This window comes from Platalea leucorodia (assembly GCF_965183815.1).
Source record: "Platalea leucorodia genome assembly, chromosome: 4".
NCBI lineage: Eukaryota > Metazoa > Chordata > Aves > Pelecaniformes > Threskiornithidae > Platalea > Platalea leucorodia.
The window spans coordinates 7,155,219-7,168,037 of record NC_138826.1 but is presented as its reverse complement, the minus strand read 5'-3'; the positions used below and the strand labels follow the sequence as shown (position 1 = coordinate 7,168,037).

At 44.3% G+C, this 12,819-nt stretch overlaps 1 protein-coding gene across 2 annotated transcripts in view; it reads left to right on the top strand.

Moving 5' to 3' along the window:
• Positions 1 to 12,588, top strand: part of GRK5 (G protein-coupled receptor kinase 5) — a 170,295-nt gene extending 157,707 nt beyond the window's left edge. For both annotated transcript variants that reach the window (XM_082310119.1, XM_082310118.1), the window contains 4 exons: positions 7,324 to 7,461; positions 9,904 to 10,041; positions 10,871 to 11,002; positions 11,799 to 12,588. In XM_082310119.1, coding sequence (XP_082166245.1) covers positions 7,324 to 7,461; positions 9,904 to 10,041; positions 10,871 to 11,002; positions 11,799 to 11,897 — 507 coding nt within the window. In that variant the 3' untranslated portion in view covers positions 11,898 to 12,588. The remainder of the gene's footprint in view (positions 1 to 7,323; positions 7,462 to 9,903; positions 10,042 to 10,870; positions 11,003 to 11,798) is intronic.
• The last annotated feature ends 231 nt before the right edge of the window (positions 12,589 to 12,819 follow it).

Sequence of the window (12,819 nt, the reverse complement as noted above, 5' to 3'; positions counted from 1 at the left end):
GCCATAGAGTCTACGGTTTCAGGGAGTCAGGGACCTCAGGAAGTCATCTAGTTCATTCCCTTGCCTCAGGGAACTATGAACTATGTGTAAATCAGTACTGCTTCACTGTCCAATCACGTGGCATGTTTATTTAGGTGGTCTGTGGAAACACTTAATGGATCCAAAGATAACCCTGTTATTTTTGAGCATTAATGCATTGAAATTACTGTGCCTTAAGGCTGGAAGAGCCTTATTTCTGATACTGAGCATGATGGCATTTGTGGTTTTCCATCCAAAAGTCATCTATTTTATCAAGTGATATTTTAAAAACCCATGATTCAAATATATTTTCTCAAATACTTTTTGCTCTTTATATTGAAAACCAGAACTTTGTTGCTTTGTATCAGCATCTTAATAAGGAAACACAAAAGTGATAATTAAGTACCCATCATACCTGCAAAATGAAGCATAAAGTTGCAGTACATAAATCCAACTTGAGCCTTCACAAAGATCCAACACAAAAGACTTTCCTGTAGTGGAGTCTTCAGGGCAGGAGTCGGGAATGTGTTTTCCACGACATCTCCTAACCTTCTCTTCAAAGCTTACTCCATGAGCTAATAGCATCTCCATCAGGAAATATACTGTCTCTATTAATTTACTCATATAAAAACCCTTTAGTGTCACCCCATGTCAACCTTCCCCTCTTGGATGTTTACGCTCTTTGCATTTTTGCAGGCACATATCATAGCTCCCGTTAATCATCATCCATCCCATATTTCCATGTTTCATTTTGTAAGTCACTTCCCATAAATCAGCCCTCATTTTGGACTGAAACAGAGATGAATAATAAATAATTAGGAACAGGGGCAGCTGGCTTTCTGGGAAGCTCCCCAACCCATAGTTCCCATATATCATAACTGCTTCATGGTGTGTTTTTTCTGTGAAAAAATCCAATCTTTCTAGGAAATGCTCCCTGTTTGTTGTTGTTATGACTTGTACTTCCTTGATGAACGCGCGTGTTTTCCCTGACAAGTGCAGTCTTGCATCCAAAGATGTGACTTGAAGTGCATTCAAGTCAACAGTATTGGATGGCCCCATATTGCTGTGCTGTTCTGTCACTCTGTCAGTGTCCTGTTTGTCTGTGTTTCCTGCAGACTGTCTTCCCTGCCACTTCTTATTCCTGCAGCTCCCATTTCACTCCGCAAAAGGGATCTCTGATGGGAGGGTGCAAAGAAGATGGAGCCAAACTCTTCGTTTGGTGCCCAGTGACAGGACAAGAGGCAATGGGCACAAACTGAAACACAGGAGAGTCCCTCTGAATATCAGGAAACACTTTTCCATGGTGAGGGTAGTCAAATACTGGAACAGGTTGCCCAGAGAGGTTGTGGAGTCTCCACACTTGGAGATATCCAAAACCCAACTGGACACGGCCTTGAACAACCTACTCTAGGTGACTCTGCTTTGAGCAGAGGGATTGGACTAGACAATCTCCAGAGGCGCCTTCCAGCCTCAGCTGTTCTGTGATTCTGATCTCCATTCCCTTCCCAAAGTGCCTCCCCAACCAACTAAAAGATGATGGATTCTTTTTTCCCTAAAAGCAATTTTTTCTCTTCCTCACTCACCACCAGAAACTCTGTCATTATCCTGCTGCTGCTCCTGCCTGCTTTCATCCCTTCTCTCTGTTTTCACCCCTGGAAACCAACTCGTTCACACATTATGACACCTAAAAGTTTATCAGGGCTGTCTGAGAATAACTGCTCTTTTATCTCTCTTGAGAGGCACCTCACACACATCAAGGTGCTCTTCAAATAATTATCATTGCTATCGCTATTGCTAATAATAATAATAGCTAATAATAATGAATCTTCTGTAGTAAGCCTTTGCAATAAGCTTAATTGTCACCCACGCCTGAGAGAGTTTTGACTCTTCAGTTGGCCAGATTGGGCTGTGATTCCATAAGCATACAGCCATTTATGTCATGCTGGCATCTTCAGTTCCCACACCACTGTCTTGTCTCATTTAGTTATTGAGAGGTGACCATAGTATTACTTTTCTGTTCTCTAAAAATTGTTAAAAATAGTATGTTTACTTCTGTTTCAGGGTTGAAATTTATCTAGGTGATCCCTTAAACTACTTGATCAGCTGGGTCAATGGAAGTGGTTTTACCATTTCCCTTTTCTCCTTTCATGAGCAGCAATTTTTTGCACTCTTACCCTACAAAAAGTTTCCCTTGCTCCTATAATTTTAGGACTAACATCTTAGGACTTTGAGTTATTTATTACATGGTATGATGTGGATGTGAACTGACTGATCACATGAAGATAAAGTAGTGCTTTGGGGACTGTTGGCTTTTTTTAGCAATCCTCACAACAGTTGTTTCTTTTTGTAAAGGAAACAAAACCAAGTCATGGAAAAAGTCTCAGACATTGATCCCCAGCGGGGATCAAATGAGTGACATGAAAGTATCAGAGAGTTCTTTATATCAAGAAAAATATCTTAATGTAACTTCACCGCTGCTACTCAAGACTCTTCTTTGAAAGTCCTGTTCTAGTTACGCTTTGCCCATAACTCTGTAGACTAAATCCTGCCACCATTTACATACAGCCAGTGTCATCTGGAGCCTTTGTTACCAAACATAAAGCTCTGCTGCTTGGTATCAACTTCATGCATGGTTGGATGGCCTAAGCCATCTTTAGATCTGAAGCTCTGTGAATTCTCCATAGGCTTTGGCTGTAGAATTACATTTAAATTATGTTTGATTGGGTCATTGCACTGTTGTCCCAGGAGGCCTTGTCATCAGCCTGATGTAGTTGCTTTTGTTCTGCTCCCTATTCATATCAAATGCATCTTTTGAAACTGAATTAAACAAAAGTGTAGAGATGACTCAAAACATTCAGCTGTTATCTCTGTTTCATTTCCCTGGTCAGATTCCCAAATGGGATGCATATTTCAGGTTATTACACAGGTTTACTATTGCAGAAAGCTGCCGAGGCTTCAGGAAATGGTAGAAGACTCATTATTCCTTGGAGAAAGAAAGGACTTTCCCTTCTGGAAAATATTCTAGTCCATGCTATCTCTTGATATCCACAACAGAAGCCAGGAGAAGTGTGTGATATCATCTGTTGCCATCTCTAGAGCTGGCTGCAGCTACAGCTTACCAAATTCCATTAATTTCTTATTTTTCCTCCATTGGAACTCTCCTCAAGAGACAGGCAGCTGCTCCCCTGCAGCAGGGCTTTGCAGGAGAATCCTCTCCTTTCTGTGGTCTTTCAGTCGCAGCCTATTCCCAGTGGCCTGTTCCCTTTTGTGTCATTCAGCCTGCAGTGGCCAGACACCCATGACCAACTGCATTCATGCTCCAGAGGCTTCCTTCGTGCATCTGAGGTTACTGAATACTCCCTTGTTTATCACAGAGGACCTCAGGAATCCCCAGAAAGCCTTTTTCTATCCTCAAGTACCCTATCTGACCGCACACTCCAAAAAACTTCTAACATTTACAGCCTGGCAAGCATAAATTCCCAGATTAGCTTGGTCTTCCCACTTAGTCCAGAGGCATGAGAATTACTGGCTGTGCAGACAGGAAAGTCACCCCCTTTCTTCCCTTCACAGCTGACTTGTAGAGCAGAAACTGCAGAGGCCTCCTTTATCATCTGCAGGCAAGTCCAAATCTGCCCCTTCCTACTACAACTTGCTTCTCAGCAGCACTGTTCCTGAGAGCTTCAAGGTATCATTTCCAAAAGTGTATCAGAGCCATGGGTAGTAAAAGTGGTCCTTCTGCCTTCAGATTCTTCTTTCCACCTGTCAGGAAAGTCCTCTCAACATGAGAGTAGGAGATCAAAAGAACTTTTGTCTTCTCTGCCCAGCCACAATAGAGCAAACCAGATCTTGACTAGAAATTCCAAAGCAATCTTCTTCACGTAGGCTAAATCCATATGCCTGCTGGGATTTAAAACAAACAAATGAACCACCCCACCCCCACCCCCAAAAAAGAAAAAAAAACCCCAAACACAACAAAAAACCTTACCTCAAGACCCTGAGAGCTGAAAGTCTCATGAAAAGATCTGAAAGCAAAACATCCCTTCTTCCTTGTCCCGAGGGAAAGCAAGCTCCAGAGAAGTGCCCTGAAAAAGATCTTTTTCTATGAGCTGGATCAATGTGGTGCTGTATCACATGAATCTAAGTGGCAAGGCATAGAGATGTTTCTTCAAGTCTTTCTCCGTCTCTATGAACCAGCCAGTCGTGGTGACCAGTCAGACCAGATGTCACCACATAGACAGCAGCAGAGGAAACAGTGAGGAAGAAAGGGACATTGCTATGTGGAAGCTGGAAGTTGCTGTTGTGGCCAGAACCACTAGCTTTTTCCCCATCCCTCAATCCATACAGTCTGCTCTGGCTATTGCTGCTGCTGAGGCAGAAAGAGCTGAGCAGAAAACTCTTATGTCCCACAAACCCCTTCACCGCCTCTTCTGGCTGCTTGGCCTCTGCCACTGTAGCTTGCTCAGGACTGGCTGGAGGATGGTCTCTGCACACATGGGCACACTGATTGCCAAAGCCATTTGCTGTCTCAGTCTGGAAATGAGAGCCCTAGCAAAAAAATGCAGAACTGAGAAGGCTGTGGAAGTCAGATAAGAAAACCACTGATGCCCAGGGGGTAGCAGAGCATTCAGGGAAGCCTAAAGAGCTGTGACCCTGTAAACCCATGATAAAGAGAAGAAAACCCAGCTCTAGCCAGACAGCAGAGGAAAGATTACCATTAACAACAAAGAGTTCTTTCAAGGTTCCTCATTGAGATGATGTGGCTGAGACAGCAACACAACCAGAGGGTACTGGGGCTGGAAAACCTGGAAAGCCTACAAGCAGCATCTCGAGACAACCTTGCCTTAGCGGGGAAGCTGCCTGGCTCCCCGTTCCCAGCCTCCTGCAGGGCTGCACCTGGTTGTCTCCCTGATCGCCTGCAACACTTCTCTTCCTCTCCGACCCTCCCCAAAGCCATTTGCCTCCTGCTCTCCTAAGTGAGCCCCAGCCAGGCGCTGCAAGGTACAGCTCAGTTTGCTGCCTGCCCTGGCTGCCAGGCACAGCTGGTAAGATCCCCGGGGACTTATCCAGGGGGGCTCCCAAGGGCTCAGTCCCTTCACGGACTCAGATGCTCAGAGAAGCCAAACCACCCCACTGTCCTGCATGGGCGCTGAGGTCCCCGCAGGCAGGCAGTCCCAGCGAGTTTGCTCATCATTTCACTGCGATTGGTCTGCACAGCCCACCTGGGGAGGGGGCAAGGGGAGGTTGCTGCTTTTTCAGCTCTCGCTTTGGAGCGGCAAAGCTGGAGACGGAGGAGGTGAGCCGCGAACTTTTCCCTCCCCCGGGCACCCAGGCACCAGTCCCCTCCTACCCCAGGGCAGAGTCCCCGACACAGCTCCAAGGCCACTTCCTCCTCGGGGTCCTTCCCCGGGGGCCCGGAACGCCTCGCCGCCCCCGGCCGGGCCCGGCCGCCGCCCCGCGCTGCCCCGCCGCCGCCCCGGCCGCGCTGCGCTGCCCGGCCGCGCTGCCCTTTCCTCTGCTGCCCCCCGGCGGCCGCCGGCGCGCCCGGCAGCCGCGCTCCCCTCCGACGGGGCCGCGCCGGGATTCGCCCTCCGGCCCCTCTCCCTTCCCTTCCCTTCCCCAGCCGGCGGTGGGGGTAGCCTTGGGGTCAGTGCGGGCTGGCTCAGCCCTTTCCTTCAAGCAGCCGTTTAGAAATCGAGGTACCAAAAGTGCTGAGCGGTGGGGTGTCTGCCTGGCTGCATGCTCGGCTCCAGGAGGCATACCCTTCCTGTCGAAAAGGGCTGGTGTTCTTATTCCTTCCATGATGTTACAGTGTAAGTAAGTATGTAGTCTTTTCCCCCAGAGTGGAGACTCCAGCAAAGCTAATCTCGACCATTTTCTTAGAATCATAGAATGGTTTGGGTTGGAAGGTACCTTAAAGATCATCTGGTTCCAACCCCCCTCCCATGGGCAGGGACCACTGTTCCACTAGACCAGCTTGCTTAAAGCTCTATCTAAACTGACCTCGAACTTCCAGGGATGGGGCATCCACCAGTTCTCTGGGCAACCTGTTCAGCCTCACCACCCTCATAGTGATGAACCACCCTCATAGTGAAGAATGCATTTCAATGCATGTTTTGTTTTCTGTTGTACTAAGGCACATGTTACCCATCTCTTTAGTAGGCAGTTGAAATATCTGGGCAGACTATGGTGAGTTCGGAGTTATATTTTCCCTCCTCTGTCTAAGAGAGCATCATGCAGGCTTCCTCAAACATGAATGGAAGGAAAAAAAGGACAGAAATTTGTGAACCTTCAGTTTTCAGCAGGTTGCCTGAAGTCAGTGGTACATTTAGAAAGGTCCCTCTCCCAAGTGATGGTCTTTTTGCGTCAGTCATTTTCATGCTGAGCTCTGCCTCTCTTCAACTGTTTAGATGTGATCTCTTAAGACATTGATTTAGCCTACTTGATTCTACACATATGATTTAAAAGAAGAGGCGTTTTGGTGAAGATTTGGCTACATGTTCTGTCTCCTCATCCACCAACTACTCTGTGCCAGAATTGTTCTTCCATTGAGCTGGTCTCTTGCAGATCAATTAGTCCATCCATAGAAAGTCTTCCAGGACCTACAACCCCTGTGTTTGTGTTCATGGGCCTGCTTATCTAACAGACCAAGGATGCTGAGTTCAGTTAGTGTCCATTACAGGTTCCCACCAAACAGGCAGGACTTGCTGTAGCAGGTGGAGGTGGTGCATTGCCCTTCTCTGAAAACAAACAAGGCTGAACTGAGGATGGTTACTGATACTGGCTCCATGGACAAAACTCCCCTTGAGTTCAGCAGAGATAAGCCCATCAGCACAAAGGGTTGGTTCCATGTGTCATGTGATGTACTGGAATATACTGCAATGGGTGGAGGGAAATACAATTTGATAGTGAAGTCATTCGGCCTAAGCAACACGTGAAAATTATTCTTACAAGAGTAACAAGAAAAAAAAGAACTGAGAAAAAGCACATGGGACTTACTTATGAATATGCTGTATGTGTTATTAGGGTATGTCAGGCTTCTTCTAGAAAGCGTTCACTGAAAGTAAGCAGAAGCAACAGTCTCTGTTTTGACTGTAAACACTTTACAGCCAGTAATTTTCAAAGGGTTTCACCAGCATGTAGAACAGTGCAGTCCTAATCCGTTTAACTTTGGTCATTAAGTAACAGCAATTACAATTCCCCTCTGTACTTCCCTCTGGGCACATTCAAAACCAACTGGAGATAAAAATATCTTTGCGGAGCTCTTGCTTTTCTGACGTCCTTACCATTCCTCTTGGCATGTTTCAGCTCCTCACCAAAGACGTGAAGCAGCGGCTAGGATGTCAAGGGGAAGGTGCAACAGAAGTGAAGAGGCACCCCTTTTTCAAGAGCATGAATTTCAAGCGGTTAGAAGCAGGAATGCTGGATCCTCCCTTTGTCCCTGATGTAAGTACAATATGAAGAACCCCCAGTGGCCTCTTTCAAGAGATTTGTTTCTAAAATAACGTCCCTCTCTTAGAGCTGTCATCACTCTCTGCATGGGTAGCTGCCCTAGGAAGATGTGATAAGCGATAGGGCTGGAGAGAGGAGGCTGGGAGGAAGAGGAGAGCTGCTCCGTAGACATGTGCATGCAGGGTGGGTGGGCCTCCATGCAGAGTGGTAACCTGGGGCTTGATTCATTCCCGCTCACTTTACCACAGTCTTCCTGTGTGACACTGGAGGCACCACTCAGTCTGTTCATGCCTCAGTTCCCAATCTTTAAACTGGGAACCTTTGTATTCCCTTGTCCACGGTAGTAGTGTGAGAATAAGTACGCTCAGGACCAGGTGGTGCTCGGAACCAATGAAAGACACATGTATGCATACAGATATCTAGATATATATGCTGAGGTGAAACCAGAATTACAAGTCCAAAGCTCTACGGAACTGAGGAACGGACTGGCTCATCATGAAAACAGGCATTTATTACAGTGTGTCTGAACCAGGTTCAGGTATCAAGTGTCACCTCAAGCAAAGGAGGTGACTTGGAGCTGAGAGAGCATTTTGAACTTGTAAGTGTTCCTGGGGTGTGGAACCCAGCACTGAGTCCTTACTCAGGTTTACACACCAGCCTCACACACACTGAAAGTCTTTGTTGCATTGGCAACAAAAAAACTTTTTCCACCCTTTTGTGGTATCCGTCTCTACCCCAGTGCACAGAGTTATCTGATTATTTTCCTCCTGCAGGGCTCTCTCTCTGGCTAGATCCTCTATCCTTAAAGTTCCCATATGGTTCTAAGTAAACACTGCCATTTTAACATATTAAGGAAAGTAATATTTTGGCAGCTCTCATTCACATTGCTGCAAACTCAACCAAACCAAAGTGGTTTGAACGCTACAAAAATTTACTTTAGCTGCTCTGGTTTTGCTTTACATTTTACTATGTGGCCTAGTTATTCCTGCCAATTAGCCCATGGTGTTACGACCTGCTTTAGTGGGAAGAAATAGGAGACAAACTACTATTTCTTTCTGATGTAGAAAATTAGAAAATTCTGGTCTCAAATCTGGGATCCACCAGAGTGTATTAAAAGCTTAACTGTGGCATGTAAGGCCTAGAAGGCACTTCTTATAGACATATTTGCTAAAGCAGAGGCACATAAATTTTTATGGGTATTTATTGGGAACTCAAGAGCTACCCCTAATTTAATTTATTGCACACTTCATCCATAGATTTCCAAGTCTTTATGGAATTCAGCTGAATCACTCAAAGCTATATAGCCAATGGCAGAGTTTTTAGTCCAACCCATGTCTCTCCATCCTTTTCTGGACTACTCTGTCTCCACAACAATGTTGTGGACTGCAGCCATCAGGAATGCAGAGGGATGCAGCTTCCAGCAACTAAGACTTCCATCAGGAATCAGCGTGATTTGTTTGATCACGCTGCTCAGATCTAGATAAAACACTGCATGGTTGGACCCCTGGGCTGTGCAGTCATGGCACCATGCGTAGACAGTAGGATTGAACCCATGCTTGAGTTCAGCAGGTCAGGCTAGTCCCACAAGCCACCCTTCAATTATTCCTGCTCATCAAAGGGTAACTGTGCTGCTGATGGGCACGTCAGATGACCACACTAACTCTAGGCATGCGGATGACCACACTAACTATGACAGGTAGCCTGTGATAACTATTTCTGCTTTCTGTGGCTGACTGCTGGAATATGAGCTAAAAGCAGCATCACTGCAAAGATTCCTGTCTTTGTCATCCCAGAAAATTAAGCAGTTTAAAAAGGCGAAGCCATTTGACTATTTGTTTGAAGAAAGGCAGCCAAGTTAAAAGAGTTAATAGAGGTGATTCTGGACAGCTTCCAGCAGCTGAGCTATTAATAAAAACAATTGAAAAATGCCAAACCTCTTCTGTTTTCTTTAGCAATTAGTATACATTCCTTTAAACTTGTAAGCTGCAAACTGCACAGCTATCTGAGCAGAAGGACACTTCTACTTGAAGTCCCTTTTCAAGGCTGTCTCCAGCGTGTCACTCATAAACACTCTGGTTTTCTGTTGTTCCCTTTCTAACAGAAAAGACTACAGAAGGATTTGATTTTTGTTTTCTTGCTCTTTCTCTCCTTTTCCCCTCACCTTTTTGCCATATGCTACATGGATGACTAAAACCCACTTTGGCTGCGCTGATGCTTTAAGGACTTCAAAGTGGGAAGCTTAACATGCTTAATGCGAAGTCGGCCTTTGATGATAAACATGCGGACAGAGCAAGTCTAGAGAAGCAGGATGCAGATAGTCACTTGTTGTTAGGCATTCTCACTTGACTGAACCTGTGAATGAAAGCACATGGTCAGACTCAGAAGTATTTTTTTTCTCTTGCTGTTTTTTCTTTTTTTTTTTTTCTGCTGAGATAGCCCAGAGCAGTGTACTGCAAGGATGTGTTAGACATCGAGCAGTTCTCCACAGTGAAAGGAGTTAACCTGGACCAAACAGATGATGATTTCTATTCCAAGTTTTCCACAGGATCAGTGTCTATTCCATGGCAAAATGAGGTAAGGATGTGTCATAGCAAAATTACTCTACTAAAACCCCTAACGCAGGTGGTTTAAGAGGAGTTGTATATTTCCAGTAATATATAGCTACTGGATAACTTGCCAGGCTCCAATGCTTTCAGAAGTTACAAATGGCCTCTTGCAAGACCTATAATGTACCACAGATGTCAGGTTCAGGTGACCGTATCAGTTGGCTCCGCATATTGGTGTAAATTGGCAAGGATCCTACTGTACTTCCTTCTCCTGGATTTCTGCAGAGGTGTTTTGACACCAGCTCTGAGGAACTTCTGTGGGATGGCTGGAAGTCCCAATGGGAGGCTCCTCCGTTGGGGATCCTGATCTCACCCATTCTCTTGTACCTGCAGCGGGTCCCAGCTGCAGCAGTTGGCTCTGGACCTTGAACTGCTCCAGGGTTTCCAGATCTGGGTCTTTGTTTCTGTTTGATATCAAAACACAGCCAACAGTGGATTTCATAATCCAGCTCTGGATGAAACAGCAGATTCACTTGGGCAGAGGAGTGCTAATAACTGGGATTTTATGAGCCTGTCTTTACACAATATTCTCCACAGTGCTAAAGAAAAGAACAGAAAGCTTTATGGCACAACCTCTAATAAGACTGATGTGCAAACATGCAGAGCAGACTCAGCCCCCCTTTTTCATACATCCTATTTACCTTCTATAGCCACCAGCAGGAATTCAACTGGTATCTCTCCTGACACATTGCTCAAGCTGCTGGTCCTGATCCTGACTTTGAACAGCCTAGCACTACTGGAATATATTTAATGCAGATGTATAATTTCTTTTTTTCATTCTTATTGTGTTCCACTAGATGATCGAAACAGAGTGTTTCAAAGAACTGAATGTATTTGGACCAAATGGTACTATTTCACCAGACCTAAACAAAAGCTACCCCCCAGAGCCACCCAAGAAAGGATTGCTACAGAGAATATTTAAACGACAGGTGAGATCTTTTATGACGAAGACAAGGAACCTCCCATAGATGCCCGGTGTCACAGCTGTGTTCTGGTAATATTTTTGTAGGAGAAAGAAGTGTGTCTTAGAGAGGACTTGCTGTCACAGTTACCTTGTAATTTCCTGACTAATACTGCCTGTCCCAGGTTTCCCATCTACCTCTTGCAATTTTTTTACCGCCAGAACTTCCAGCATTTTTCATCAGCTTTGTTTCCAGTGGTTGAAAACTTCTTACTCAAACTATTTTTCAGTGGTATGCTGAAATGCCCTTTGAAATGGTTATATGGTTTTGATAAGTTCCTTGTGAAAACCCTTGATGTGTGTGTTAAAAAAAAGGAAATGCAAATGTTGAGTGAGGTAGTCATGGCAGGAAAGCAAGACACTAGAGAAGAGAACAGACCAGATAATATGTGATTATGGCTTTCATGAGGCACCAATAAAATTCTTAGACCGATATATTTCTGTAGGGTTAAAACCATGCCTGAGCATTGGCAGGCATCCTCTGTGTTAGTCAGATTTAGCAGATACCAACATTTTGCAGTGAATTGATTTGATTCCTGGAGCTCGAGTGAGTCTTTGCTGCATTCCTCAAGAACTGCCATGGTCCTCCTGACCTAGAGAGAATACAGGTAAGAAAGTGAAGAATATTTTACATCCAAAGACCTTCAAACAAAAATCTTGCAGTCCAGTCAGTATGTTGTCACATAAAATGAACAATGTTGGCCTAAAAGAAAGCATGGCATGTTTTGGGAATCTAATTGCTAATTGTCTTCCTCTTTCTACAGCATCAGAACAATTCAAAGAGTTCTCCAAATTCAAAGGCCAATTTAAATCACCACCTAAATTCAAATCACGTAAGTTCAAACTCCACTGGAAGCAGCTAGTTCCAACTCAGTTTTATGAAACAACATGTTGCATCCTTCCACTATAATCTATGGAGCTTCTATGGATGAGAGAGCCTCCACCGTTGAGTGAAAAAAAAAGGATCTCCCCAAAATGGAGATTTTCTATCCATTCCTTCCAGTGGAGCCTCGCATTTTAAGAAGAATTTTCCACTCAGGTCTGTTTTTGGAGGTGGCACTCAAGACTGTGTGAATCAAATTTGTCTATTTAGAACATTGCAATAGAATTCAATGAACATGACTACTTGCACGTATTTAAATAGCATCATACTAGAACTGAATTTTGTCTTTATTATTTTTAAAGAAAAGTTTTGTAAATTTCTCTATTGTCTCAGTTTACATTTTGTACATTTGTATTTAAATGAAAGTCAGACTTTGGAGGTGTATATTTTCCAAGCAGCAGCTGTAAAGCCATGTGTTTTAAGACATTTTTTTAAAAGAAAAAAAATGTGACTCAAGACTTCCAGAGCCTCAAACGAGAAATCATTCTTTTTAGTAATTCTAGAAAATTATTCATAAATCACTTTATCAGACTGGGTTTTATTGACATGCATTTTTATGGAACAGTTTATTCTTAATTATTTTACATCTGTATATTTGGTTTACAGCAACACTGCATACATTTCTCCTCTTCATTAGTTTGTAATGTCTCGCATTAAATGCTAAAAGACAAGATTTTGATGCATTCAAGAATGCTACTTGCTATGCCTAAGGTTTGTGATGTCACGGGACCAGCACAGCTGAGATTTGCACTTACTTACATTGTTAGCTCATCAAAAACTTTTTGGTTAGAAAGGGAACCCTATTTTCAGCCCTTCTCCTTCACTAGTTTTTGTGCCATTTCTAATGACAGCAAGAACAAAACTGAGCGAGAGGTGACCAGGAAAGCAAATGACCATTTGTT